This window comes from Schistocerca cancellata, chromosome 4 (assembly GCF_023864275.1).
Source record: "Schistocerca cancellata isolate TAMUIC-IGC-003103 chromosome 4, iqSchCanc2.1, whole genome shotgun sequence".
NCBI classification, from domain to species: Eukaryota; Metazoa; Arthropoda; class Insecta; order Orthoptera; family Acrididae; genus Schistocerca; species Schistocerca cancellata.
In genome coordinates this window covers 83,350,619-83,377,913 of record NC_064629.1, presented here as the reverse complement: position 1 = coordinate 83,377,913, position 27,295 = coordinate 83,350,619, and the positions used below count along the sequence as shown (strand labels likewise).

Here is a 27,295-nt window from a genome sequence, read left to right as displayed (position 1 = left end):
AGTTTACCTTCCCTTCTTGCAACTGACGCTCACGGAAATTACAGGGAGTAGCAACTATAGGGGGCTGGAATACTGAAATACTGCGTTCGCCATCCAGATACTGTGAAATAATAAAAGCTACTATTCAGTGAGTGGGACTGCAGTATTGTCGAACGCATTTGCTTGTAAGGAATTCTGCACTTATCTGTTAAGAAAGTTTATGAAATTCAACATGGACAGCCAATCTCCATCGTTTCTTACTATCTGAAAATCGTTTCTTGCATGATTAACCTAGCGCAGGACTATCACATCAAAATTATTTCCCGAGGTGGCGCTTAGAAGACAAGCTATGCACGTTGTCTGCAGGAGGCGGAGTACAGAGGAAGAGGAGCGGAAGGAGTGGCCAACTGCTTGCGGGAACGATTTTTAAATACTGGTGCGGAACGAGGAAAAGATGAGTGGCTGAAAGGATGAGACAAATTGTTTCCAAAACAAGGGGAGGCATTTTTACTTGTCGTAATTGCAGAGGACATTGCCACAAACTTGCTAGAGGTTACACGGAGATTGATAGTGTTACATGTTTCTACAGGGCAGCGATTAGTAGCCTTGAAGCTGTTATTTTGTAACCTTATCTCGAGAGTCGCAGGAAAGCTGGAGACACCAAGATCAACACTGATGGGAAAAAATCGCAATACCAAAAACTAATTAATGTAGAGTAATGAAATTTTCGGAATACATTTGTCTAGATAATATACTTAAGTAATAAACGTTGCAAGATCACAGGTTGATATAAGCATGAGATAAGCCATTGCAAATGTCAGATGCTGGTACATTAATAACCAGTGTCACCTCCAGAACGTTCAATGCAAACGTGCAAGCATTGTGTTGCACAGGTGTCTGATGTCGGGTTCCGTGCCTGCTGCAATACAGGGACGGTTAACGCTGTTTGTGGATGACGCTGGAGTTGTTGTCCGATGACATCCCAAATGTGCTCGAGTGGAGATAGAGCCAGTGATCGAGCAGGCCAGGGGTCATGTCATCTCTCGGTATAGTATGTTGGGTTACAACAGCGGAATGTGGGGGAGCGTTATCCTATTGGAAAACACCCACTGGAATGCTGTTCATCAATAGCAGCCCGACAGAATGAATCACCAGACTGACACGTCAATTTGCAGTCAGGGTGCGTATGGTAAGCACGAGACTGCTGCCATATGAAATCGCACCCTAGACCGTAACTTCAGGTGTAGGTGCCGGCGCGTCTAGAACGGAGACAGGCCCTCAACTGGCCTCCTTCAAACACAAGGCCGCCACTAGAACTGAGGCAGAGCCAGCTTTCATCAGAAAACACTCCGAAGTCGAAAATGGCGGTGGTTTGGGGTCAGAGGAATGCACACTACAGGGCTTCTGGCTCGGAGCTGTCCTTGAAGTAACGGATTTTTAACAGTTCGTTGTATCATTCTGCTGCCAACTGCTGCTCAAATTGCCTCTGCAGATGCAGTAAGATACGCCACAGGCATACGCCGAACACGATGATCTTCCCTCTCGGTAGTTCTACGTGGCCGTCTGGAGCCCGGTCTTCTTGTGACCGTACATTCTTATGACCACCGCTCCCAGCAAACATGTACAGCGGTTACATTCCTGCCAAGTCTTTGCAGTATCGCAGAAGAAACATTCAGCTTCTCGTAGACCTATTACACCACCTGGTACAAACTCAGTGAGCTACTGATAATGGCGTCTTTGCCGCCAGGGCATTCTTCACTAACGTCAACTCACCAAGTCCAGTCTAAAAGCTAGCTAAAGCTCACCACCGTTACAGCAAACCTGATTTGCATACTCAAAGTGGTGCTATTAGCGCCACTCTTATGCGACTGACGCGAAATCTGAATAGACATCATCTTTCAGATGTGGAAACACGCCTATCAACTTCAGTTTATGTCGCACATCTCCTTCTTGGTGGTGCCATTTTTTTCCGTCAGTGTATTCCGTAATATAGTAGTACAGACAAGTGGTTCGAGTTGCTGATTAACAGTTCCTTCAGTGTCATTGGTGAAATTACGTATTGTAATGGGAGTGCATAGTCAGTAACTTGGACTTCAGTTGTTGGTCAAATGTTTGAGCAGAGCGAAAACAAAATTCCTTAGAAATTACAGTGGACTTTTTTCTGAATTTTCGTAGCGAAAGGAAGGGTGGGAAATGAACAAATTGGATATTAAATTGGACAACATGAGGTCTAGTTTAGAAAAAAAGATATTTAATTGCCTGAAAGTAATCAAGTTAATTAAGAAACAATTATTGTAGATTTGAGGGCAAATTACAGAATGGATTTTTGCCTGGATTTTCATAGCGAAAGGAAGGGTGGGAAATGAACAAATTGGATATTAAATTGGACAACATGAGGTCTAGTTTAGAAAAAAGATATTTAATTGCCTCAAAGTAATCAAGTTAACTAAGAAATAATTATTGTAGATTTGAGGGCAAATTACAGAATGGATTTTTGCCTGGATTTTCATAGCCAAGCGAAGAGTGAGAATTGGGCAAAGGGGTATCGGGTATCAAACTGACCAGCGTGAGGTGTAGTTTTGCAAAAAAAGGGTTAACTGCTTAATAATAATCAGGACAATTAAGAAAAACTCAATTAATTATATGAGGGAAAACTTTTTCCGAATTTTGATAGCCAAACCAAGAGTGGTAAACGGAGACGTAGGCTGGCAAGCTCACAAGCGTGAGATCTATTTTTGCAAGAAAATATTTAATTGTTCGAAAGTAGTAATGACAAGAAAGAAAAAATTTATGATTTGAGGAAAAATTGAAATATTTGATGAACAACTGTTGGTAGCTATGTTAATGAATTGTCAAACAATTCATCTCTTTAAGGCCTAGCTACTTTGCGCATAAAAAGTTACACTGGTGTAGAAATCTTTCTTTCACGTTAAAAAATACAATAAATATTAATTTACAGCAAAATTTAAATTTCTTTCCTTTCTCTGTATGTATATACTCTTAATAATAATAGAATATCGATAGATATTTAATTGTATTTCGTACTTTCTGAATTAGAAAATAAAAAACATTGAAATAAATGTGGTCAAACGTTTCGTGAAATGAACTATCTAAGAAATAAATTAGACTTGAGAAATGTGTGGCGTGCCTCATTTGCTGTACATGATTTCGAGCATCATTCCAATGTGCGTCAAATATTTCTCTAATCAATGTATATTATAGAATTAAGTGTACAATGTACGTGCCGCTAAAACTCAGAAACGAGTCCCACTACGATCAAGAGAGTTATGTGATGTGGTAGCCCTCATCCATGAAGTAGGTTCCCTTTTTTACCTGAAGGGGGTGCTTTTGAAAATGTATGGGCTGAAAAGTTTCACTCTCTAGAAATTTCTAGAACATTGCAGAACATTCGAGAGTTTCGAGACCAGTCAAAAACATTCCAGAATGTTCTGGAATGTTCCACAATGATCCGGAATGTTCTGGAATCTTTGGGAACAGTCTGCTACATTGGAGAAGATTCCAGAATGTTCGGGAACATCCCGGAACATTCCATACCATTGTGGAACATTCCAGAACACTCTCGAATGTTGTAGAATGTTCAGGATCATTGTGGACTATTCGCAGCCTTTTTTGGTATGTTCTGGAATATCCACTGGTGGGGCTACCCATTGATAGTGGTATATGAAGCAAGACCCGTAGTGGGTTCGAACGTCAGTTTCTTATTAGTGACGAAGGGATGAACCGAAAAAGTAGTGCAGTGAGTGAATAAAAACATATAGTGAAGTGTGAGTAGGCAAAGTGATACAGTAATAGAATGTAAAACGGAAATAAAATGTGAAACGTGACTAAAGTATACATAGCGTATTTGTTAATGCAAAATTGATTTGATTTATATTTTAGACAATGCCCAAACGTAAAAGAGGAGGAGAGCTTGCCAGTTCTGAAGCAAAACGGCGAAAACAAAAAGAACAGCGAAAAAACGAAACAGGCGAAGAGCGCGAAGCACTTGTAAGTTCCCAACGAACGAGAATGAGCACTGTGAGAAGTAGAGAAACCGAAGAACAACGAAATGAACGGATTGAAGAATCAAGAATTGCAACACAATCTTATAATAAAAGTCTGCGATCTCAAGCCAGCCATGAAAGTATCACCCTGTGAGAAGCGCTGACGAGGACAAGTAAACAGTGCAACCTAACAAATGAAACATTCCACTACGACCCAACGAAAGAATATAACGAACACAAACACATCGTAATCGGAAACATAGATAACAACTGCCAATTCTGCAACGCGAAAAAATTCAGCAGAGAAACACCAGGATTCTGTTGCGTGAATGGAATAATTCGATTACCACCACTGGAAGCACCTCCGCAAGAATTTTCACATTACATGATCGGGGAAACTCTAGAATCAAAACACTTCCTTCAAATTATAAAAGCGTACAACGCTCATTTCCAAATAACTTCTTTCGCTGTCAGTCCGATCTACACTAACAAAGATGATTTCGATTATGTTTTTTCCATCCAAGGACAAATCTATCACAACACTGGATCATTACTACCACTACCCAACGAAGACCATAAATTTCTGCTAGCATATTTCATCGGAAGTGAAGAAACAGAAACTGATCAACAATTCAAAAATATAAATGGATTGAGACGAGAAGCAGTTCAAGATGTACGGAAGGTGTTACTCAAATACAATCAACTGATTCACTAGACCGAATGATTTCTGAGGACTATAAAATTATAATCCGAACCGACAAAAGACCACCTGTAGAACAAGAACGTCGATTTGATGCACCTCAGATAGACGAAGTCGCCATCGTAATTGTGGACAATGAAAACACAAGCCGTGACATAATTGTACGACCAAGAAGAGAAGGACTACAACGCATTGCAGAGACACATCGTTCGTATGATGCCCTCTGATATCCATTAGTATTTCTGCACGGAGAGGACGTTTATTCCATCAATTCCTGGTAGGTATGTATGCAAAAACAGAAGCGGAACGGATGCTTTGCTTAAGACTAAACCATAAGAAACTACGAAAAGAAGAACACATCCATCTTCGAGAACCAATCGTAAATGACGGAAATATTGACGATATTGGAACAATGGTAATCTTACCCTCATCATACACTGGAAGTCCAATGTACATGTACGAACACATTGAAGATTCCATGACCTACATATGAAAATATGGACGGACTGATCTCTTCATATCATGCACATGCAAATCGTCGTGCCCAGAAACCAAAGAACAACTAAGATACGGACAAGTTCCCATGCATTGACACCACATAATAGACCGAGTTGTCCGACGAAAACGAATGAGGTTTATTGAAGTCATCTTTGGAACCGTTAGATGGTGGACGTACACAATCGGATGGTAAAAACGAGGACTGCCTCACTCACACAGTCTCATATGACTACACGACAGAATTCATCCCACGGATATCGACAAAAACATCCAAGATGAATTTCTCAATCCGCAAGAAGATTCGGAATTGTACAACGTAGTTGTGAAAAACATGATTCACGGACCATGTGGACCATTAAACACCAATCCGCCATGTATGAGTAATGGAAAAAGTACAAAAACGTACCCAAAACCATACTTGGACGACACACAAACCGGAGTTGATGGCTACCCCAAATACAGAAGACGATCAGCCAAAAACGGTAGCTTCACAGCAAAAATAGGAATACGAAGCAGCGAGGAATTGGAAATAGGTAATTAATAGGTAGTACCATATAACACACTACTTTCCAAAATGTTCAAGCACGCATACCAGGTGTAGAAGTATGAAACCGAAATTTGGTTGCAATAACTACATGTCTGTGTTTTGAAACTGATAAACAATATTTTATTCAAAATAATCTCCATTGCTATTTATACATTTCTCCCATCTGTCCGTCAGGCTGTGAATGTCACATACACAAAAACACAACAGTTCTTTTGAAGTGAATCAGTCAGCGAGCCAGTTTCGTACATTTTCGTACGAATTGTAGCGTTGTTCAACGAGAGCGTATCCCAGTGGTGTAAATAGATGATAATCGGACGGATCCAAGTCAGGATAACAAGCCGCATGCCCTAGTATTTCCCAACTGAACGCCTCGATCGTTTCCCTAACCGGGTTTTCTGTGTGTGATGGGGCGTGATCATGGAGCAATATGACTTTGTGTTGTCTTTTTCCAAATTCCGGTCGTTTTTCACGTAATGCTCGATTTAAATCGATCATTTGCTGTTGGTAGCTCTCAGTGTTAACAGTTTACCATGTTTTAGCAGCTCATAATATAGGAGTCCCTTCTGATCCCACCAAACACACAGCATTGTCTTCTTGTTAAAGCGATTGGTCTCGCAGTGGATGTCGATGGTTTGCCTGGATTCACCCACGATTTACGACGTTTAGGATTCTCAAAGTATATCCATTTTCATCAGCTGTCACTATTCGATGGAGGAACGACTTTCTTTTGTATCTGGCGAGCAGCATTTCACAAGTGGTCTTCCGTTTTGCTTGCCGTCTTTCACTCGGTCCATGCAGAACTCATTTTCCCACTTTCTGCACCTTTCTCATAGCTTTCAACCGAAGAGAAGAAGCTTTCTGCGTCACATTCAATTGCTCTGCGAGTTCCTGTTGAGTTTAGTCGCATTTTCATCCAATAGGGCCTGCAATTCGTTGTCTTCGAACTTTTTCGGTGGTTTCCAGCGCTCGTCGTTTCTCACGTCAAAATCACCACTTCTGAATTTTTTAAACCGCTCGAAACACTGTGTTTACCCAAGAGCATGTCCGCCAAAAGCGTTGACAAGCATTCAATGCGATTCTGCAGCAGTTTTCTTCAAATGATAATAGAAAACCAATGCTGTCCGCAAATCGTAGTTCGTAAGGACAAAAGTCAACATGTTTACGTGTTTGTAACAGATACTGATGTATGGAACTTGGGTCACTGTGTGTTGACATTTTTCGTCAGCCGTTGCGGGAAGCAGGTGGCGCTGCAGACACAGTCTAACGGGCCCTACACAGACGGCTAGCACATCTTTAGGGAAATTTCGGTTTCATACTTATACACTTGGTAAACGTAGAATACTGCAATTCATTGAAATCCATCAAATATGTCTGTAAGTATGTGAACAAAGGCAGTGACACGGCAGTATTTCAGATAGCCAAGTACAGTGAAATTGGTAGATACATCACCAGTATAGAAGAAGCGTGGCGGATTTTCGACTTTCCCATATACGAACGCGAACTAGTTGTGCAACATCTGGCAGTACATTTGCACAATGGACAGAGAGTTTGCTTCACAAAAGACACTGCCAGAAAAACTGCAAGCGTCCACCTCAAAATACAACATTAAACAGCTTTTTTCCAGCTATGCCAAACGGATCCATTCGCGAAAACCTTACTATATGTCGACGTCCCTACCTATTATACGTGGAACACGACAAGAAAAACTTTTCAACGACGAAAACAAGGAATTCCAGTGGAAGATCATCCAGGATCATGAGAACTGGCGTACTGGGCCGAGTATACACCGAACATCAGAACAACGCCGAATGTTTCTATCTCCGTCTGTTGCTACACGAAATACGGGGACCAACAAGTTTTACGATCTCAAGACTGTTGACGGTTACCTATACGAGACGTACAGAGATGCATGCAAATGCTTAGGACTACTGGAAAACGGCAACCACTGGAAATTAACACTACAAGAAGCCTCACTCACAGCCTCAGCTGAACAAACGAGACACTTATTCGCCATAATTATAACAACATGTAACCTTTCGAATCCGAAACAGCTATGGGACTCCTTCAAGGAGAGTATGTGTGATGACATACTGTACCTAATCCGACAAGCTCTTCCTGAACTAGCCATCGAATTCAACGACGCCATCTTCTATGAAACACTCATTCGCCTAGAAGATAAATGTTTAGCAATAAACAACCAGGCCTTAGTACAACTTGGGATGCAAGCACCACGGAAAGATGCTATCAGTGTGCTAAACTTCGAAATTACAAAGGAGAAAAGTTACGACATCAACGTACTACTTTAATACATTGCTCACAACAAACCACTCCTAAATAACAATCAAAAGGAACTTTACAACGTTACAATGGACCAGATCGACAACAACACTGGCGGAATTATTCGCACTTGCACTGGCATCATTTGGCATTGATCCCACACTTATAGAAGGAGGACAAACTGCCCATTACGCCCTACAACTGCCATTGAATATAGTCGAAGAACAGATCTCGGTACGTAAAATCTCAAGAGAATCTGGACGGGATGAATCCTAAAGTAACCCAAAATTATCATCTGGGACGAATGCACAATGTCACACAAAAATCACTCGAAGCCATGGACCGATAATTACAAAACTTGCGAGGAAACTCTGAAGTGATGGAAGCGGCTCTACTTGTAATCTCTGGAGATTTTCGACAAACACTTCCAGTTATCCCCAAGTCAACGCCAGCAGACGAGATCAACGCACGCTTTTAAAAAAAATCACATCTCTGGCCACACGTACAAACACTGCGACTAACGAAAAATATGAGAGTTGATCTATCGAAAGATGAAACAACAGCACATTTTGCTCAACAACTTTTACAAACAGGTGAAGGCACATACCCTACTGACCTGAAGACCAGCCCCATTAAACTCAACAGTGATTTCTGCAACAAGCCATTGCCGAAAATGAACTCATCGACCAAATTTATCCAGATATTGTTCACAACTATCCTAATCCGGACTGGTTATTTGAAAGCGCATTTTGGCGACTAAAAATAATATTGTCGACGATATCACCTTTAATATTCAGAACAAAAGTCCCGGAGAAGAGAGAACATACAAAACGATCGACACGATGGTAAACGTTGAAGAAAGTGTGAACTTCCCTAAAGAATTTCTACATTGAAGTGCCAAAAAAAACTGGTACACCTGCCTAATATCGCGTAGGGCACCTGCGAGCACGCAAAAGTGCCGCAACACGACGTGGCATGGACTCAACTAATTTTAGAAGTAGTGCTGCAGGGAACTGACACCATGAATCCTGCAGGGCTGTCCATAAATCCTTGAGAGTACAAGGGGTGGAGATCTCTTCTCAACAGCACGTTGCAAGGCATCCCAAACAGCCTAATAATGGTCGTGTCTGTTGTGTTTAGTGGCCAGCGGAAGTGTTTAACCTCAGAAGAGTGTTCCTGGAGCCACTCTGTAACAATTCTGGACGTGTGGGGTGTCGCGTTCTCGTGCTGTAATTGTCCAAGTCCTTCGGAATGGACGACGGACATGAATGGATGCAGATGGTCAGACAGGATACTTACGTACGTGTCACCTGTCAGAGTCGTATCTAGGGGTATCATGGGTCCCATATCACTCCAACTGCCTACACCCCACACCATTACAGAGTCTCCACGAACTTGAACAATCCCCTGTTGACTTGCAGGATCCATGGATTCATGCGGTTGTCTCCATACCCGTAAACGTCCATCCGATCGACAAAATTTGAAACGAGACTCGTCCGGCTAGGCAACAGCCCAATGTCAGGGTTGACGGGCCCAGGCGAGGGGTAAAGCTTTGTGTCGTGCAGTCGTCAAGGGGACACGAGTGGGTCTTTGGCTCCGAATACCCATATCGATTATGTTTCGTTGAACGGTTCACACGCTGACACTTGTTGATGGCCCAGCACTGAAATCTGCAGCAATTTGCGGAAGGGTTATACTTCTGTCACTTTGAACGATTCTCTTCAGTTGTCATTGGTCCCATTCTTGCAGGATCTTTTTCCGGCCGCAGCGATGTCGGAGATTTGATGTTTTACCAGAATCCTGATATTCACGATACACTCTTGAAATGATCGCACGGGAAAATCCCCACTTCATCGCTACCGCCGCGCGGGATTAGCCGAGCGGTCTCGGGCGCTACAGTCATGGACTGTGCGGCTGGTCCCGGCGAAGGTTCGAGTCCTCCCTCGGGCATGGGTGTGTGTGTTTGTCCGTAGGGACTGATAACCTGAGCAGTTAAGTCCCATAAGATTTCACACACATTTGAACATTTTATGACAGCGCCATCTAGCGGGCCAACCATAGCGCCATCTGGTTTCCCCCTTCAAGCTAGACAAGTTTCGTTCTTTGTAAATTTTTCGTTTGACGCATATTTCGTGAGATATTTGGCCCGGTCACAATACATGGACCACCCTGTATACCTCGGATAACAAAATGAAAAATGTTGTTTGTAAACAAGTATTGTAAATGGTTAGAATATGTTTTCAAAAAAATTTTTATATCTCTTATACTTTAACAAGTGTTGTAAATAGTTATAGTATGTTTTCAATAAAAAAAATTTACCTCTTATACTTTAAATTTTATGCTTTTATTCCAACTACCTCACAATCTCATATCAACTCCCTGAACGAAGCCGGGTAACCCAGCTAGTATATTTTATTTCTTACTTTTTGACGAATCAGTCCATCGTTTTTTTCTTTTTATTATCTTGCGCAGCTAATAATGAAAAGGGATTGTCACAACAAAAATAACTGCACTGAATAGTGGTTCAACCTTGTTACGCCACATCAAACGATGAGACAAGCATTAAAAAAATTTCTAAGCTCGTCGGACGTGGTGTGTCAAAACGAATAACAATATCAGGGAAAGTAGTCTTGGAAAGTAAATTCTAATGTATGGGGAGTCTAGACTAGCGTTCTGAGATCCTCAGATGTGCTACAGGACAGTAAATGCCGATGGAAAAGAGCTAAAGTTTGGGGGTGAGGGAAGGGAGCGGGTTCTCCAGACGTGCCTGGCGGATTTTATAGGTGTCCTGCGTTCTGTCTTTCGAGTTTACCGTAAGAGCCAGATTTCACTTTAGAACAGGAGTGGAAATACGATCCTGGGGAATCGGACTGGCTAGCACGTGTCTCAGCTTAAGGTTAAGAACAGCTACACTACGAGATAGGGATTGATACAGGTCTTCCGTGGCCCTTCCTGATGGGCTGCTGAAAGGACACTCAGGAGACAAATGCATCTCGCACTAATTTAGAGCAAAGGTGTACGTAAGAGACCCTTGTTCTTTCTTCCAAAGATTTTCTCTGACCCAATGGATAAAGAAACATTAACCGTAGATAAGGAATCTATAAGGAATCCAACCATCACCCCAGGCATAAAAGTGGTGAGATTAGAACCTTGGTGGATGGGGCTAGTAAAATTTGCGAACCGGTTTATTTACAAGATAAAATGAATCACTTACGATGCCTTTCAAGCAAAATGATACGTCCAATATGTTGGGGGATCGAGTACTCCGTCGAAGAAGAGAGAAAGCCACATCTAATGAGGAACAACAGCCGCCAACTGGGAAAGTTTTCCTAACTTTTATTATCAGGATTACGCATCGCATTGGGAAAGTATTGATCTGGTAGAACGTAGAGATGAGAAAGGCGAAAGATGTGCGATATCCATTAGCGACAGCTAGAGTGTGTAAAATTCCTTTTAATTGTGGGAAAGTATACAATGAAACGATGGAAAGAAATATTAAAACAGTTTAGCCGAATACAAAGCGAACTACTTCCTAGGACAAACTTACAAATCGGCCGTAGTGAAATAGGTTTCGAGACGGAAACCACGAAACAAAATTCAACGAGGCGAGCGTTTCAGCAAAAACAACGTCTCATCATGCATGTCATAGAGATTTAGAAACACTATAATAATTTTAACAGAAAAGAAGGGGGCACCACGTTAAATAAAATATGAATGCCGATTTTGTGCTCTCACAATGACAATCGACTACTTTTAGTCGGGAACGACACCAGCCAGTAATACATTGCCATGGGGTGCCTCTTAATATGGAGTCGGACCTCCTTTTCCCTGGCGTGGTGCAGCAGCCCGACGTGGTAACTCGAAAAGTCGTTGCAAGTCCTCTGCAGATATAGTGAGCGATGCTGTCTCTATAACAATTTGCCGGTGCAGTATTTTGTGCGTGGACTGACCTCTCGATTAGGTCCAATAAATGTTCGATGGGATTCATGTCGGGAGATGTCGGTGGCCAAACCATTCGGTCAAATTGTCCACAATGTTCTTCCAAACAATCGAGAACCACTGTGCCTGACGATATGGCGCACTGCCGACCATAACAATTCCATCATTGTTTCGGAACATTAAGTGCACGAATGGCTGTAAATGGTCTCCAAGTAGCCGAACATAAGCACTTACAGGAAAGTATCGGTTCAAAAAAATGGCTCAAATGGCTCTGAACACTGTGAGACTTAACATCTGAGGTCAGCAGTCCCCTAGAACTACTTAAACCTAACTAACCTAAGGACATCACACACATCCATGCCCGAGGCAGGATTCGAACCTGCGACCGTAGCGGACGCGCAGCTCCAGACTGTAGCGCCTAGAAACGCTCGGCTACTCCGGCCGGCGGTATCGGTTCATTGGGATCATAGAACCTAGTCAGGCCACATCATTCCGGAGACACCACCAGCTTGCACTCTGCCTTATTGACAACTTGGGTTCATGGAGTCGAGTGGTCTGTGTCACACTCGAATCCTACCGTCAGCTCTTATCAAGTGAAATTAGGACTCATCTGACCAGACCACGGTTTCCCAATTGTGAAGGGTCCAATCGATACGGATACGAGCCAAGGAGAGGCGCTGCAAACCATGTCGTGCAGTTGGCAAAGGCACTCACGTCGGTCTTCTGCTGCCACAGCCAATTAACGCCAAATTTCGTCACACTGTCCTAATGGATACGTTCATCATAGTTCCCACACTCATTTCTGAGGTTAATTGAAGCAGTGTTGCTTGTCGGTTATCAATGACAACTGAACGCAAACGCAGCTGCTCTCGGTCGTTTAGTGAAGCTCGTCGGCGACTGCATTGTCTGTGGTGAGAGATAATGCCTGAAATTTGGTATTCTCGGCACACTCTTGAAACTGTGAATCTCGGAATATTGAATTCGCTAAAGATTTCCGAAGTGGAATGTCCCATGCGTCTAGCTCCAACTACCATTCCTCGTCCAAAGTCTGGTGCGGCCTTAATCACGTCGGACACCTATTTACATGAATCACAAATGATAGCTCCGCCGTCGCACTGTCCTGTGTACGCCCTGCCATCTGTATATGGGCGTATTGCTGTCCCATGGCTTTAGTCACCTACTAGAGCTGGGGTATGTACGAAATTTATTCTTTAACAAAATCAACTATTTGTACTCTCAGTTGGCTTAGCTTAATGTGGTAAGACTTCTAGAGTTCTCTTGGTGTTTATGGCGGGACAAGAATAGTGACACACTCCTAAATTTGGAAATACTAAATGACACTAATGAAAAGGCTCATATTATGAGACAAATTATTGAACTGTGGAGCATAAGTGCCGCAAGCATCAAATAATCACAAAACATACTAAAACGACGAAACCTTAGGAAACTAGGGAATAAATTTTGAAATAGGCCCACTCTTTCTATGGTCAGTGCCAGTTGCACACAGAATCAATACTACTTGCTCCGTTTACATGTACACTCCTGGAAATGGAAAAAAGAACACATTGACACCGGTGTGTCAGACCCACCATACTTGCTCCGGACACTGCGAGAGGGCTGTACAAGCAATGATCACACGCACGGCACAGCGGACACACCAGGAACCGCGGTGTTGGCCGTCGAATGGCGCTAGCTGCGCAGCATTTGTGCACCGCCGCCGTCAGTGTCAGCCAGTTTGCCGTGGCATACGGAGCTCCATCGCAGTCTTTAACACTGGTAGCATGCCGCGACAGCGTGGACGTGAACCGTATGTGCAGTTGACGGACTTTGAGCGAGGGCGTATAGTGGGCATGCGGGAGGCCGGGTGGACGTACCGCCGAATTGCTCAACACGTGGGGTGTGAGGTCTCCACAGTACATCGATGTTGTCGCCAGTGGTCGGCGGAAGGTGCACGTGCCCGTCGACCTGGGACCGGACCGCAGCGACGCACGGATGCACGCCAAGACCGTAGCATCCTACGCAGTGCCGTAGGGGACCGCACCGCCACTTCCCAGCAAATTAGGGACACTGTTGCTCCTGGGGTATCGGCGAGGACCATTCGCAACCGTCTCCATGAAGCTGGGCTACGGTCCCGCACACCGTTAGGCCGTCTTCCGCTCACGCCCCAACATCGTGCAGCCCGCCTCCAGTGGTGTCGCGACAGGCGTGAATGGAGGGACGAATGGAGACGTGTCGTCTTCAGCGATGAGAGTCGCTTCCGCCTTGGTGCCAATGATGGTCGTATGCGTGTTTGGCGCCGTGCAGGTGAGCGCCACAATCAGGACTACACACGACCGAGGCACACAGGGCCAACACCCGGCATCATGGTGTGGGGAGCGATCTCCTACACTGGCCGTACACCACTGGTGATCGTCGAGGGGACACTGAATAGTGCACGGTACATCCAAACCGTCATCGAACCCATCGTTCTACCATTCCTAGACCGGCAAGGGAACCTGCTGTTCCAACAGGACAATGCACGTCCGCATGTATCCCGTGCCACCCAACGTGCTCTAGAAGGTGTAAGTCAACTACCCTGGCCAGTAAGATCTCCGGATCTGTTCCCCATTGAGCATGTTTGGGACTGGATGAAGCGTCGTCTCACGCGGTCTGCACGTCCAGCACGAACGCTGGTCCAACTGAGGCGCCAGGTGGAAATGGCATGGCAAGCCGTTCCACAGGACTACATCCAGCATCTCTACGATCGTCTCCATGGGAGAATAGCAGCCTGCACTGCTGCGAAAGGTGGATATACACTGTACTAGTGCCGACATTGTGCATGCTCTGTTGCCTGTGTCTATGTGCCTGTGGTTCTGTCAGTGTGATCATGTGATGTGTCAATAAAGTTTCCCCTTCCTGGGACAATGAATTCACGGAGTTCTTATTTCAATTTCCAGGAGTGTATATCGATACAAGCAGCGCACAGCACCCCCGTGCCGTAGTCGCGTGGCTCCCTAAATCACCTGAGGTAAGTAACGACGTCATCTTGCCAACTTTCTTCATTAGTTCCACGCGCACCGTCTTCCCGTCACATCGAGTATTACGTAAATTCATTGCAAATGTACAGAAGTTTAGCTGTTGAAATGTGGAAACATAATTACTACTCTAGGAGTCTCCGAAGCCCATCGCTCTGAATCAACAGAGTGAGACGGTGCAGTGGAAAGACGTGGAATGATACGGTGCAGTGGAAAGACGCTCCACTCGTATTCAGAACAGCAATTCAAATCACCCGGCCATCCAGCCTTAGGCTGCCTGTGGTCGCCCTAAATCTATTAAAGTATATGCCGGGATGGCTCATTTGAAACGGACACAACCGATTTGCTTATCCATTCTTGCTTAATCCGACCTTGCATTTCATCTCTAATGGCTTTGCCGTCGATGGGACATTAAATCTGTCTCTCCCTTCTTCCTTCATTCTCCAGCATTCCTGCTCAGGCACCGAAAATGTGGTAGTCTTTTATACCGGCATGAATCTGAAGATCTCAACGAAGAGCTAGTTCTGGAACAAGACTTTAATAGTGAGGAAACCATTGAAGCATGTTTACGGCCAGAAGACGTAATCGTCGATCTGATTTCGGAATTTTCCAGCTACAGTTTCTTTTCAATTCTTCAATTCAGTTTATGACCAAAGAATTTGGACATGTTATCTCTGAACTCTAACACAGGTCGTTCATAGTCAATAATCATGGTGGTGTAAAATGTTTTATATTACGAGTGACGTTCAGAAAGAAATGCTACACATTTTTTTCTGAAAACAGTTTAGTTTTATGCAGGATTCCAATAAACCATGTTATTTCTTATTCTACTGGTGCCGAGCGGTTCTAGGCGCTACAGTGTGGAACAGCGCGACCGCTACGGTCGCAGGTTCGAATCCTGCCTCGGGCATGGATGAGTGTGATGTCCTTAGGTTAGTTAGGTTTAAGTAGTTTTAAGTTCCAGGGGACTCATGACCTCAGCAGTTAAGTCTCATAGTGCTCAGAGCCATTTGAACCTACTCTATTGGTGAACCCTAAGAATACGTGTACAAAAATCCATTTGCGGAAACAACCATGTCTAAGAGGTAGCAATAGATTTTGAGAAAGCAAGTGGAATACTTCTATTTCGGTGAAATAAAGAAAGGTGTGTACCGGAGCTCACTAAATGTATCAACACCGGTGTTAATTATGTGGAAACGCAACTAAAGTTAGGTTACTTCCTTGAATTTGAACTAGTAAAATAGGCACATCAATTTAAAAGTAAAAATTTATCGTCTTGGTTTTTAATGCTTACCAGCTCGTCGAGGCGTTTAGCAAGGGCGTATCCAATTCTCGATTCACAACCTGTGATGACTACAACCTTGCCCGCTGCTGAAACCTGGAACACAAAGTGAGTAATTTAATTCAATAACATATTTTCCGCAGCGCTTAATGTTAAAATCATGTTTATCTGCATTACAGACCGAATATTGTAAACGTAAAATCCTGAAGCCACGAGCAACAACCGTGATTACTATTGTGGAAAAACAATCCGAAGATTAGATTGTAAAAAACAAATAGGACAACTCACAGCTGATTGTACCTCACGGATTACACTACTGTGGTCAATAACATTATAAATAAAAACAAAAACGTCGTACTTGTAGTCCTTACGAGTGCTATGCCGAAGCTGGCCAAATCAGCAATAGAGGCCAGAAATGATCTTGAATTACGACGAAAAGAAATTAGCCATTACCTAACAAGTACTTATACCTGCAAACAAAGACAAATTGATGATGAATGATAATTTCGTACCACATTTGGACGTTTCTGCATATAATACTTACGTTTTGGGGACTTAAGTAGATGCAAATTGACAAGGAGAATAGACTTACAATAATACAAAAAACCACTCACAAAGCGACATAATGCATCAAAACAAATCTTCTAAGACTGGTAAGTCACTGAGAATTGTAGAGAATATCCCACAACCTAAAACTATTATTTCAGTCTTCAAGTGTGCAAAAACAGGTAAAACCGTAACACACGGGCCCTGTAAATTCTGCCCATCAAACAATGACAGTAAAGACGTTGCATGGAAATTGTAGCTGACGTATTTAGGAACTTCACATCACCATACTATAAGCAACGAATAAGAATAGTGTGTTGAATTGTTATGTGCCATACATCATGGTTCCGTCATTCTTGTACTTTACAATATAAATGTATTATGTAAAAGAACACCGTGATAAAAATATTATTAGTAAAAAGTTGTACGCAGCTGCACGTAGAGATTATTAATTGCTCTACTTTTTTAGTAATAGAGTTTTTAGCAATTTATTGTCCATTCCGTGCTTAATTTCAACAGATATTGTCATATTGACCCGAAGAGTATGTCCATTAAGTATATTCGAACAGAACAGTAGCGTTAACCATTACACCTTCTCGTTCGGTAGGTAATTTAAGAATATAGACTAACGTGTGCTCTGTAGAAGATTCTCTGTAATTAGTGCCCTTCTGCAGTGTTCTGTAGATGTATTTTGTGAAATAATTTCATAGTCGACTATCGATTATTAAAGCAAAGTCGATCACAATCAGTAGCAACGGATTCTTTGATCTAATCTAAATTTATATCAGAAAAATGATATTTTTCTATACATAATACATGTTTATAACAGCAGTACAACGTTGCTGATTGCTTACTGATTCCATGGAGACCATTTTATCCTTCTGAATTGTAACTTTGGATTCATGTAAGAAGTCCACAATTCGAATGTTAGAGCCAGTTAAATTCATCACCCCATACTTTGGTACCATAAATTGAGGATCTAAAATAACTAAAAAATCATAATAGGATAATAGGTTTCATAGGCGATCTATTCCTTTGCATAATTGCAAAATAGTGTGAAGTATCAAGGTGAGCATTTATGATGCAATAGTGAAATTCAGTTAAACGACCGTCTTAAAAAGTAATTTTCATTCAGCCAATGCTAGAAAACAAAATATCATGTTTTACATGTACAACTGCAACGCAAGTGAATCGGGTGAGATAATATTAATAGAATATTAATCATAATTTTAAATTCTTTATAACTTCTGAAATATTACAAACTGGCAAAATCTAAGACCAGTTTTGATATCAGCCAATATTTCTTTTAAGAAGATATATTTTGTACATTATTTTACAGTTGTCTCAAATTTCGTAATAATTCCATTTATTTTATTTTGCTAAGCTTGTAGAACGATTTGTGTATGGAATTGATGGTTCAATAATTGTTGCTACCACGTTAATCTATATTATGATTAATTTAATATACAAAGTGCAAACACGTGTATGCAAAAGCTAATATATACAGGTTGAAGCGAAATTCGCGCACTCGGGCTTCGCAGCGCGACTTCTCACACGCCAGCGAAAAAAAAAAATATCTGTCACAAAACTTCGTCCGGCGAGTACATCTGGCAGAGAAAGGATGTTACACAGTGGAAATCTGGCAACACTGTAACTACATGTATGGTAACTACCTCTGTCAGCACATGTTAGTTCTGCTCTACAGTTTGTGCTGTGGATAGTGTCTTGGGTTAGCATGCAGTAGGTCAATGGTTCGACCCTGGATTGAGGTGTATATTTTTTATCTGGTAAATGTAGTCCAGGTGGTACGTTATCTGGCATCTTAATCGTCAACAGCGATTGCAGCGGGTCCTCTAGAAAACATTTGCAGTTACATACTACAATCGTAGAAATGGAAGGTTGGTCGGCTTTGAAAGAAGCGCTTTCCACACTGTGGGCGTGAATTTATTCACACCACTTCATCTACTAAATGCGAAACCTGTTTTCTTTGCATCCTCCTCCAATGGTCCCATAGATTAGTACAAACTATTATTCTTGCCTCATTCAGGTTCACTACATTTCGTTAGGGCCTTGCATTACAAGTAGGACTAGCAACGTACTATGAGAATAATGTCCAAACTCGGTTACTATTTGTATGTGTTATCACCATGATCCATTATTATTATTATTATTATTATTATTACTCTGTCAATGGGATTGTGGAAACATCATATCTCTTACCATTAGGGAAACAGTGTAATTCGAAACCGAACATTTCACAATTAGCGGTGTCGGGATGAATCGTGCAGAATAATATATTTTAGAGGGGTAATGCGTGTTAGATGGAACAGCGCGCAGGACTGGCGGCGTGTTTATACTGTATGCGCTGTCCACCAGACAGGGACTAGTTGCGAGCGGAGTAACGTGCCCGTGAAACACTCCAATGTACATGAGTTCAAAATGGTTCAAATGGCTCTGAGCACTATGGGACATAGCGTCTGAGGTCATCAGTCCCCTAGGCTTAGAACTACTTAAACCTAACTAACCTAAGGACATCAGACACATCCATGCCCGAGGCAGGATTCGAACCTGCGACCGTAGCAGCAGCGCAGTTCCGGACTGAAGCGTCTAGAACCGCTCATCCACAGCGGCCGACCAATGTACATGAGTAGACGTATCGAATTTTCCCATTGTAAACCTGTAAACCAGTGTGGCAGACGTACGGCATAAACAAACTATATATATATATATATATATATATATATATATATATATATATATATATATATATATATATATATATATATATATGGATGTGCTTCTGGTCCTCGGTGCATCTGATAACTGGGCTGGTATTGCCACTCTTGATTATGCTGCTAGATATCCTTGTCGACGCCGTTCAGATAAAAATGCGTTCCGTCATCTGGATCCGCGCCTTCGGGAGTCAAGTTGTCTCCTTCCGCCACCGAATGACAGAGGTCGTCCACGGACTCGCCATACTGCAGCTACTGAGGAAGCTGTTCCAGAGCTCATACACCGAGAACCTCAGCGAAGTACATGTAGCGTAGCAGGGCAGCTGCGTGTCTCGCAACGCACGGTCGGTAACATGCTGCACGAGCGTGGGATGCAACCCTGTCATTATGCTTTCACACAACACCTGCATCCTGCAGATTTCCATCAGTGGATGCAATTCTGCTTACGGTTCTGACAAGAACAGGAAGCCAACGATGACTTCGTGCACACCGTAATATGGTTGGACGAAGCAGCAGTCACTCGTGAGGTTGTCTTCAATATGCACAATGCCCACCATTGATGTGAGGTTAACCTGCACGTCACCCGCGACCGTGTTCATTTTGGTATCGACGTCTGGACCGGAATATTGGGCGACAGGTGTTCGGGCCCTTCCATGTTGCCTGATCAGTTGACTGCACGAAGGTATCACGCATTCCTCTCAAACTATCTGCCTGATGCGGTGGAAGATGTTTCACTACACGTTCGGCAGAGGATACGGTTCCAACACGATGGTGCACCTCCACATGCTGGAATTAATGTGCGACAGTATTTGGACAGAAAATTTCCAGGGAAAAGGCTCAGTCGTGGAGGTCCAGCTGTATGGCCACCGCGTTCACCTGACCTAAATACCCTGCCTTTCTTCCTGTGGGGACACCTGAAGGAGCACGTGCACTCCACTCTGCCGACGAATGTGGGAGAATTGGTAGCACGTGCTCGGGCTGCTCTCGTTACTGTGGACGGAGCTCTGTTGCAAAGGGTCAGAGCTGTATGTTCCTGCGGGTTACGCGATGTTTGGACGTGCAGTGAAGTCGCTTTGAGCATCTGTTTTTCTGAGGGCAACGTATTCTGTTGTGAAGGTAATGCGGTTGTTATTATGGACATTATTATTGTCGCTGGTTGCTAATGTGCGACATCTGAGCGCTCACGTTACATGTAGTATAAATTAGAAGTAGATGGTGTGCTATTGTGCTGTGCTTCGTTTTTAGCATTTCGAAATTGATATTGTTTTTGTGTAGTTATTCTGTTATATGACAGGTCATTTGTTTCAACTGTCTATTTCTTATTTGTGTAACCACGTATTTTTTATGTTCAGCGTTACAAAATGCTGTAAATTTAGGATACATGTGACCTGAGAAACGGTTTATATAACAGTATGAAATGTCAGAATGAGATTAGCAAATAAAAAGTATGCGCCCCTACCCTCGACCTCCTGCATGCTTACCCAAAATTCTATCCACTGCAACAACTGTACAGCACAAAGAACATGAGGTAGTTACCATACATGTGGTTAGAGTGTTGCCAGATTTCCACTCTTTAACGTCCTTTTTCTGCCGGATGTACTCCCCGGACGAAATTTTGTTACAGACATTTTTTCATCGCAGGCATGTGAGGAGTCGCGCTGCGAAGCCAGAGTGTGCAAATTTCGCTTCACAATATATACACTCCTGGAAATGGAAAAAAGAACACATTGACACCGGTGTGTCAGACCCACCATACTTGCTCCGGACACTGCGAGAGGGCTGTACAAGCAAAGCCGGCCGGTGTGGCCGTGCGGTTAAAGGCGCTTCAGTCTGGAACCGCGTGACCGCTACGGTCGCAGGTTCGAATCCTGCCTCGGGCATGGATGTGTGTGATGTCCTTAGGTTAGTTAGGTTTAATTAGTTCTAAGTTCTAGGCGACTGATGACCTCAGAAGTTAAGTCGCATAGTGCTCAGAGCCATTTTGTACAAGCAACGATCACACGCACGGCACAGCGGACACACCAGGAACCGCGGTGTTGGCCGTCGAATGGCGCTAGCTGCGCAGCATTTGTGCACCGCCGCCGTCAGTGTCAGCCAGTTTGCCGTGGCATACGGAGCTCCATCGCAGTCTTTAACACCGGTAGCATGCCGCGACAGCGTGGACGTGAACCGTATGTTCAATTGACGGACTTTGAGCGAGGGCGTATAGTGGGCATGCGGGAGGCCGGGTGGACGTACCGCCGAATTGCTCAACACGTGGGGCGTGAGGTCTCCACAGTACATCGATGTTGTCGCCAGTGGTCGGCGGAAGGTGCACGTGCCCGTCGACCTGGGACCGGACCGCAGCGACGCACGGATGCACGCCAAGACCGTAGTATCCTACGCAGTGCCGTAGGGGGCCGCACCGCCACTTCCCAGCAAATTAGGGACACTGTTGCTCCTGGGGTATCGGCGAGGACCATTCGCAACCGTCTCCATCAAGCTGGGCTACGGTCCCGCACACCGTTAGGCCGTCTTCCGCTCACGCCCCAACATCGTGCAGCCCGCCTCCAGTGGTGTCGCGACAGGCGTGAATGGAGGGACGAATGGAGACGTGTCGTCTTCAGCGATGAGAGTCGCTTCTGCCTTGGTGCCAATGATGGTCGTATGCGTGTTTGGCGCCGTGCAGGTGAGCGCCACAATCAGGACTGCATACGACCGAGGCACACAGGACCAACACCCGGCATCATGGTGTGGGGAGCGATCTCCTACACTGGCCGTACACCACTGGTGATCGTCGAGGGGACACTGAATAGTGCACGGTACATCCAAACCGTCATCGAACCCATCGTTGTACCATTCCTAGACCGGCAAGGGAACTTGCTGTTCCAACAGGACAATGCACGTCCGCATGTGTCCCGTGCCACCCAACGTGCTCTAGAAGGTGTAAGTCAACTACCCTGGCCAGCAAGATCTCCGGATCTGTCCCCCATTGAGCATGTTTGGGACTGGATGAAGCGTCGTCTCACGCGGTCTGCACGTCCAGCACGAACGCTGGTCCAACTGAGGCGCCAGGTGGAAATGGCATGGCAAGCCGTTCCACAGGACTACATCCAGCATCTCTACGATCGTCTCCATGGGAGAATAGCAGCCTGCACTGCTGCGAAAGGTGGATATACACTGTACTAGTGCCGACATTGTGCATGCTCTGTTGCCTGTGTCTATGTGCCTGTGGTTCTGTCAGTGTGATCATGTGATGTATCTGACCCCAGGAATGTGTCAATAAAGTTTCCCCTTCCTGGGACAATGAATTCACGGTGTTCTTATTTCAATTTCCAGGAGTATATATATATATATATATATATATATATATATATATATGTGTGTGTGTGTGTGTGTGTGTGTGTGTGTGTGTGTGTATGACATAAATAAAAATAATACTGGCCATCCTGTGCTTGTACTTCGTTTTCGTAAATTCACATCCCTTAAACTAGTGGGGAGAGGCATGTTCATAAACAGATTTTTGAGAGGTCTGAACAGGCAGTTCAGAGTGAGTTAACAATGAGGTAGGTCGTGTGGCCGACAGTACGTGCATTTTTGTTACTGCCCATCGAAGTTAGGATGGCATCACTGGAAAACCATGGCCGATGACTGTTGGTGTTGTGACTGCTTGTCGACTGTGTTTACGTAATAAATGTAATTATATGAAGACATGTTTAGACTTATTGCTTTGTACATAGAACACTATGCCAGTATAAGTCAACCCTCAGACCAGACTCCTGGAATGGACTGTGTCCGGTGTAATTCATCAGTTTTTATTGATAAATTCAACGAAAATGAATTTATGATGTAACAGTATGAAGACTAAGAATTTAATTGATTATTGACCTCAAATGTTAGGAAACGCCACAAATTACGGACGTTGAGCTAAGATCCAAATGCTTGATGTGGCATAAATTAAAGTGACTGTCACAGGACCACTAAGTTATTTCTTTCCACTCATTTCTGTTGCTTCCGTCATGCCTGTTCAAGATAATGCCTGACTCGTATGACGGTTTTATCATATAGCAGACACTGGTATGGAACATCGGACACCCAACACCATACATTTACATCAATAGCAAGTAGCTGTAGATTCAGGTCCAGTTGTACTGCCTCACTACATTTGCACACCTAGGTCATACAAAAGGTACGTAGCACTGTACAAAAGGCATACGAGCACAAGGTACAAGTTCTTGAGATTGCGTTTGTATCAATTAAATATTGTTATTGTTATATTGGTGCATTTTGCAATCTGATATTAATCAAGTGTTTACTTGATCTTCGAAATAGTATTGCTTATACGGGCATTTATAATTTTTTGTATTTCGTTTTCATGGAAAAACTGTAATACTGTGCCGCCATAAAATTGTTCATTTTCGAGAGTCTATCTTCAACGGAAATTACTCCGAATGTGGTGAGGCTTATGAGGAATCAGTTCCTTTATTTCAATTAGCTAAGAAATTATCACCTGAATTTAAATTGTGTAGGAAACCCATGTGATAGGCATCAAAAAAGTTCAACCAGAGATGAGAACATCGATACAGTGGACGAGATGATATTAGAACGCAGTCTTTGGGAAAATCGATGAGAAATTTCGGAGAAATTACAATATTTAGAAATTAGGAGATATATTTTGAAGGTAAAACCGTTTATTGTGTTATGTAGACATTCTCGATTCCATATTCAGTGAAGGAAATGCGACACGCCAAGCAAGGAAGAAACAGTTATGTACAGTTGCTAGACTGGTATGAGAAGCACAGACGAAATGTAGATTACGACTGTCTGCGTGATTCGTGTGTATCGGGTACTGGTTACTCTAAAAGAGTCTTTTACAAAAACAAGACAAATGATATATCCTACTTCAGTATGGAGAATACATTAGGGACACAAAGTAAACAGTCGAGCTGTACGCAGATCGTACCCAACGGGACTGAGAGTTCAGCAATGTGTAAAAAGTTATTACACGCACTTAAACTACAAATGAACAACCCAGTTTATATTTCACCAAGAGTAAACATATTTCTTCACAGAAGTCTTTTGTAACGTGTATTGTACACGAATATTTTGGCAGTCTCCTCTCGAAAATGATGTTAGACTCATGTTTCGAACTCCCTTGCTGCTCAACTATCAGCATTCGTAACATCGTCTGGAAACGCCCAGAGTATGTGGAGGAAGTTCCGAACAGTACCTGTCGATGATCTTTGACGTTGTCCTTGGTTCAAATGTACAGTCTCGTCATTTTGTTTCCCTGGAAACAGGGAACGTGCTCAAATTTGCCAAGTAAGCGTGAGGGAATCTAACATGATTTTGTGTAGGAAAGCATGGCTGTATTCGTACAAGACGACACTGAAGAGCCAAACAAACTGGTACATCTGTTTAATATCGTGTAGGGCCCCCGCGAGCACGTAGAAGTGCCACAACACGACGTGGCATGGACTCGACTAATATCTGAAGTAGTGCTGGAGGGAACTGACACCATGAATCCTGCAGGGCTGTCCATAAATCCGAGTACGAGTGGGTGGAGATCTCTACTGAACAGCATGTTGCAAGGCATCCCAGATAAACTCAATAATGTTCATTTCTGGGGAGTTTGGCGGCCAGCTGAAGTGTTTAAACTCAGAAGAGTGTTTCTGGAGTCACTCTGTAGCAATTCTGGATGTGTGGCGTGTCGCATTGTCTTGCTGGAATTGCGCAAGTCCGTCGGAATGCACAGTGAACATGAATGGATACAGGTGACCAGACAGGATTCTTACGTACGTATCACCTGTCAGAGTCTTATCTAGACGTATCAGTCCAACTGGACAAGCCCCACACCATTACAGAGCCTCCATCAGCTGGAACAGTCCCCTGATGACATGCAGTGTCCATGGATTCATGAGGTTGTCTCCATACCCGTATACGTCCATCCACTCGATACAATTTGAAACGAGACTCGTCCGGCCAGGCAACATGTTTCCAGTCATCAGTAGTCCAGCATCGGTGTTGACGGGCTCCGGATAGGCGTAAAGCTTTGTGTCGTGCAGTCATACGGATACCGTGTGGATCTTCAGCTCCGAAAGCCCATATCGATGATGTTTCGTTGAATGGTTCGCACGCTGACACTTTTTAATCTCCCAGCATCGAAATCCGCAGCAATTTGCTGAAGGGTTGCACTTCTGTCACGTTCAGTCGTAAATGGTCCCGTTCTTGCAGGATCTTTTTCTGGCTACAGCGATATCGGAGATTTGATGTTTTACCGTTTCCCTGTTATTCACGGCACACTCGGAGATGTTGTGTCCCATTGGTTGTGGCCGACTATAACACCACGTTCAAACTCACTTAAACCTTGATAACTGGACATTGTAGCAGCAGTAAACGATCTAACAACTGCGCGAGACACTTGTTGTCTTATACAAGCTTTGCCGACCGCAGCACCGTATTCTGCTGTTTACATATCTCTGCATTTGAATACGCATGCCTATACCAGTTTCTTTGGAGTTCAGTGTAGTACGCCCGGAGTTGTAAGATTTGTGGGAGTTGTTCACCAGCTGGCGTTTTTACGACCAGAGTGAGGCGCTGTTTACTTCTTCGTCCGTGGAACAGACCTGTTGTGACAACATCGTTGTCAAGCGCTGGTATACGAGTACAAGCGAAGTTTCTGCCAGAGAAATCTGCTCCAGATGTACGTTTCAAATGTTGCGTCGCATAATTACTACAGAAAGCCAAAGAAATATGAATGTCAGTTTTATAATTTGTTCGGTAAAAAATAACAGTCAAATAGAGAGTAAACAATAACATTTACCTGTTTACGCATGAGATTAACCCTTGAAATTAAGACATATCAACGTTGTAATGGGTTATGGAAGCTTTGAGTAAGTTTTTGTATCTTATAGTTCTGTAATATCTCCCTGTCCAAAAGGGCGTCCTTGATTTGTTTTTAATTGAACTTGTGTAGTGGATACCATATTTCCTTAAACTGACAGTAACTGAATAGCTTTTAGATAGATACTTATTACGTTCGAATACAAAACACATTGCACTCTGGTAAGTGTCTTGCGTATTAAGTTCGAATGCATATGGAGTTCCCGGGCCGGCCGGAGTGGCCGAGCGGTTAAAGGCGCTACAGTCTGGAACCGCACGACCGCTACGGTCGCAGGTTCGAATCCTGCCTCGGGCATGGATGTGTGTGATGTCTTTAGGTTAGTTAGGTTTAAGTAGTTCTAAGTTCTAGGGGACTTATGACCACAGCAGTTGCGTCCCATAGTGCTCAGAGCCATTTGGAGTTCCCGGGATATGCTGGTAAGTTATATTGTGAGCGTAAAGAGTCCGTTGTTGAGAGTCCAGAAAGGTAAAACAGTTGTCTTTATTACAGTCACGACAATGTTCGAACCTCCTCCGTGTGCGGCTCGCGTTGGTGCCGTTGGTAGGTTGGCATCGTGTAATAGGGATAGTGGCGTCTCGTCTTCTTGTGTTTACTGGCACCACTACGCTCGCTAGCGATGTCTGTCTGCGAGTGCCAGCAGCAGCGTTTATCGATATCTAATACCGTGGTACTATCTTTGGAAAGACGTCAAGTGTTTTCCGGGTCGGGTGTGTCGGTAGTTCGGTTAGACCGAGGTGGAGGGAGGTGCGGCCGCGCGAGGACGTGCTGGCGGCACGCAGGCACTGCCTGGTCGAGGGGCTGTAATTGCGAGCGCCACATCGTTGTCCGCCGGACCCAGGACGTTTGAGTTGAGTGAACATTAACCCAGTAGCGAAACCTCCACTATTTTGAGAT

At 43.7% G+C, this 27,295-nt stretch overlaps 1 protein-coding gene across 1 annotated transcript in view; it reads right to left on the bottom strand.

The window, feature by feature from the left end:
* LOC126183873 (D-beta-hydroxybutyrate dehydrogenase, mitochondrial-like) overlaps positions 1–27,295 on the bottom strand; it is a 261,931-nt gene that overhangs the window by 75,131 nt on the left and 159,505 nt on the right. The window contains exon 2 of the mRNA XM_049926167.1: positions 16,253–16,336. Coding sequence (XP_049782124.1) covers positions 16,253–16,336 — 84 coding nt within the window. The remainder of the gene's footprint in view (positions 1–16,252; positions 16,337–27,295) is intronic.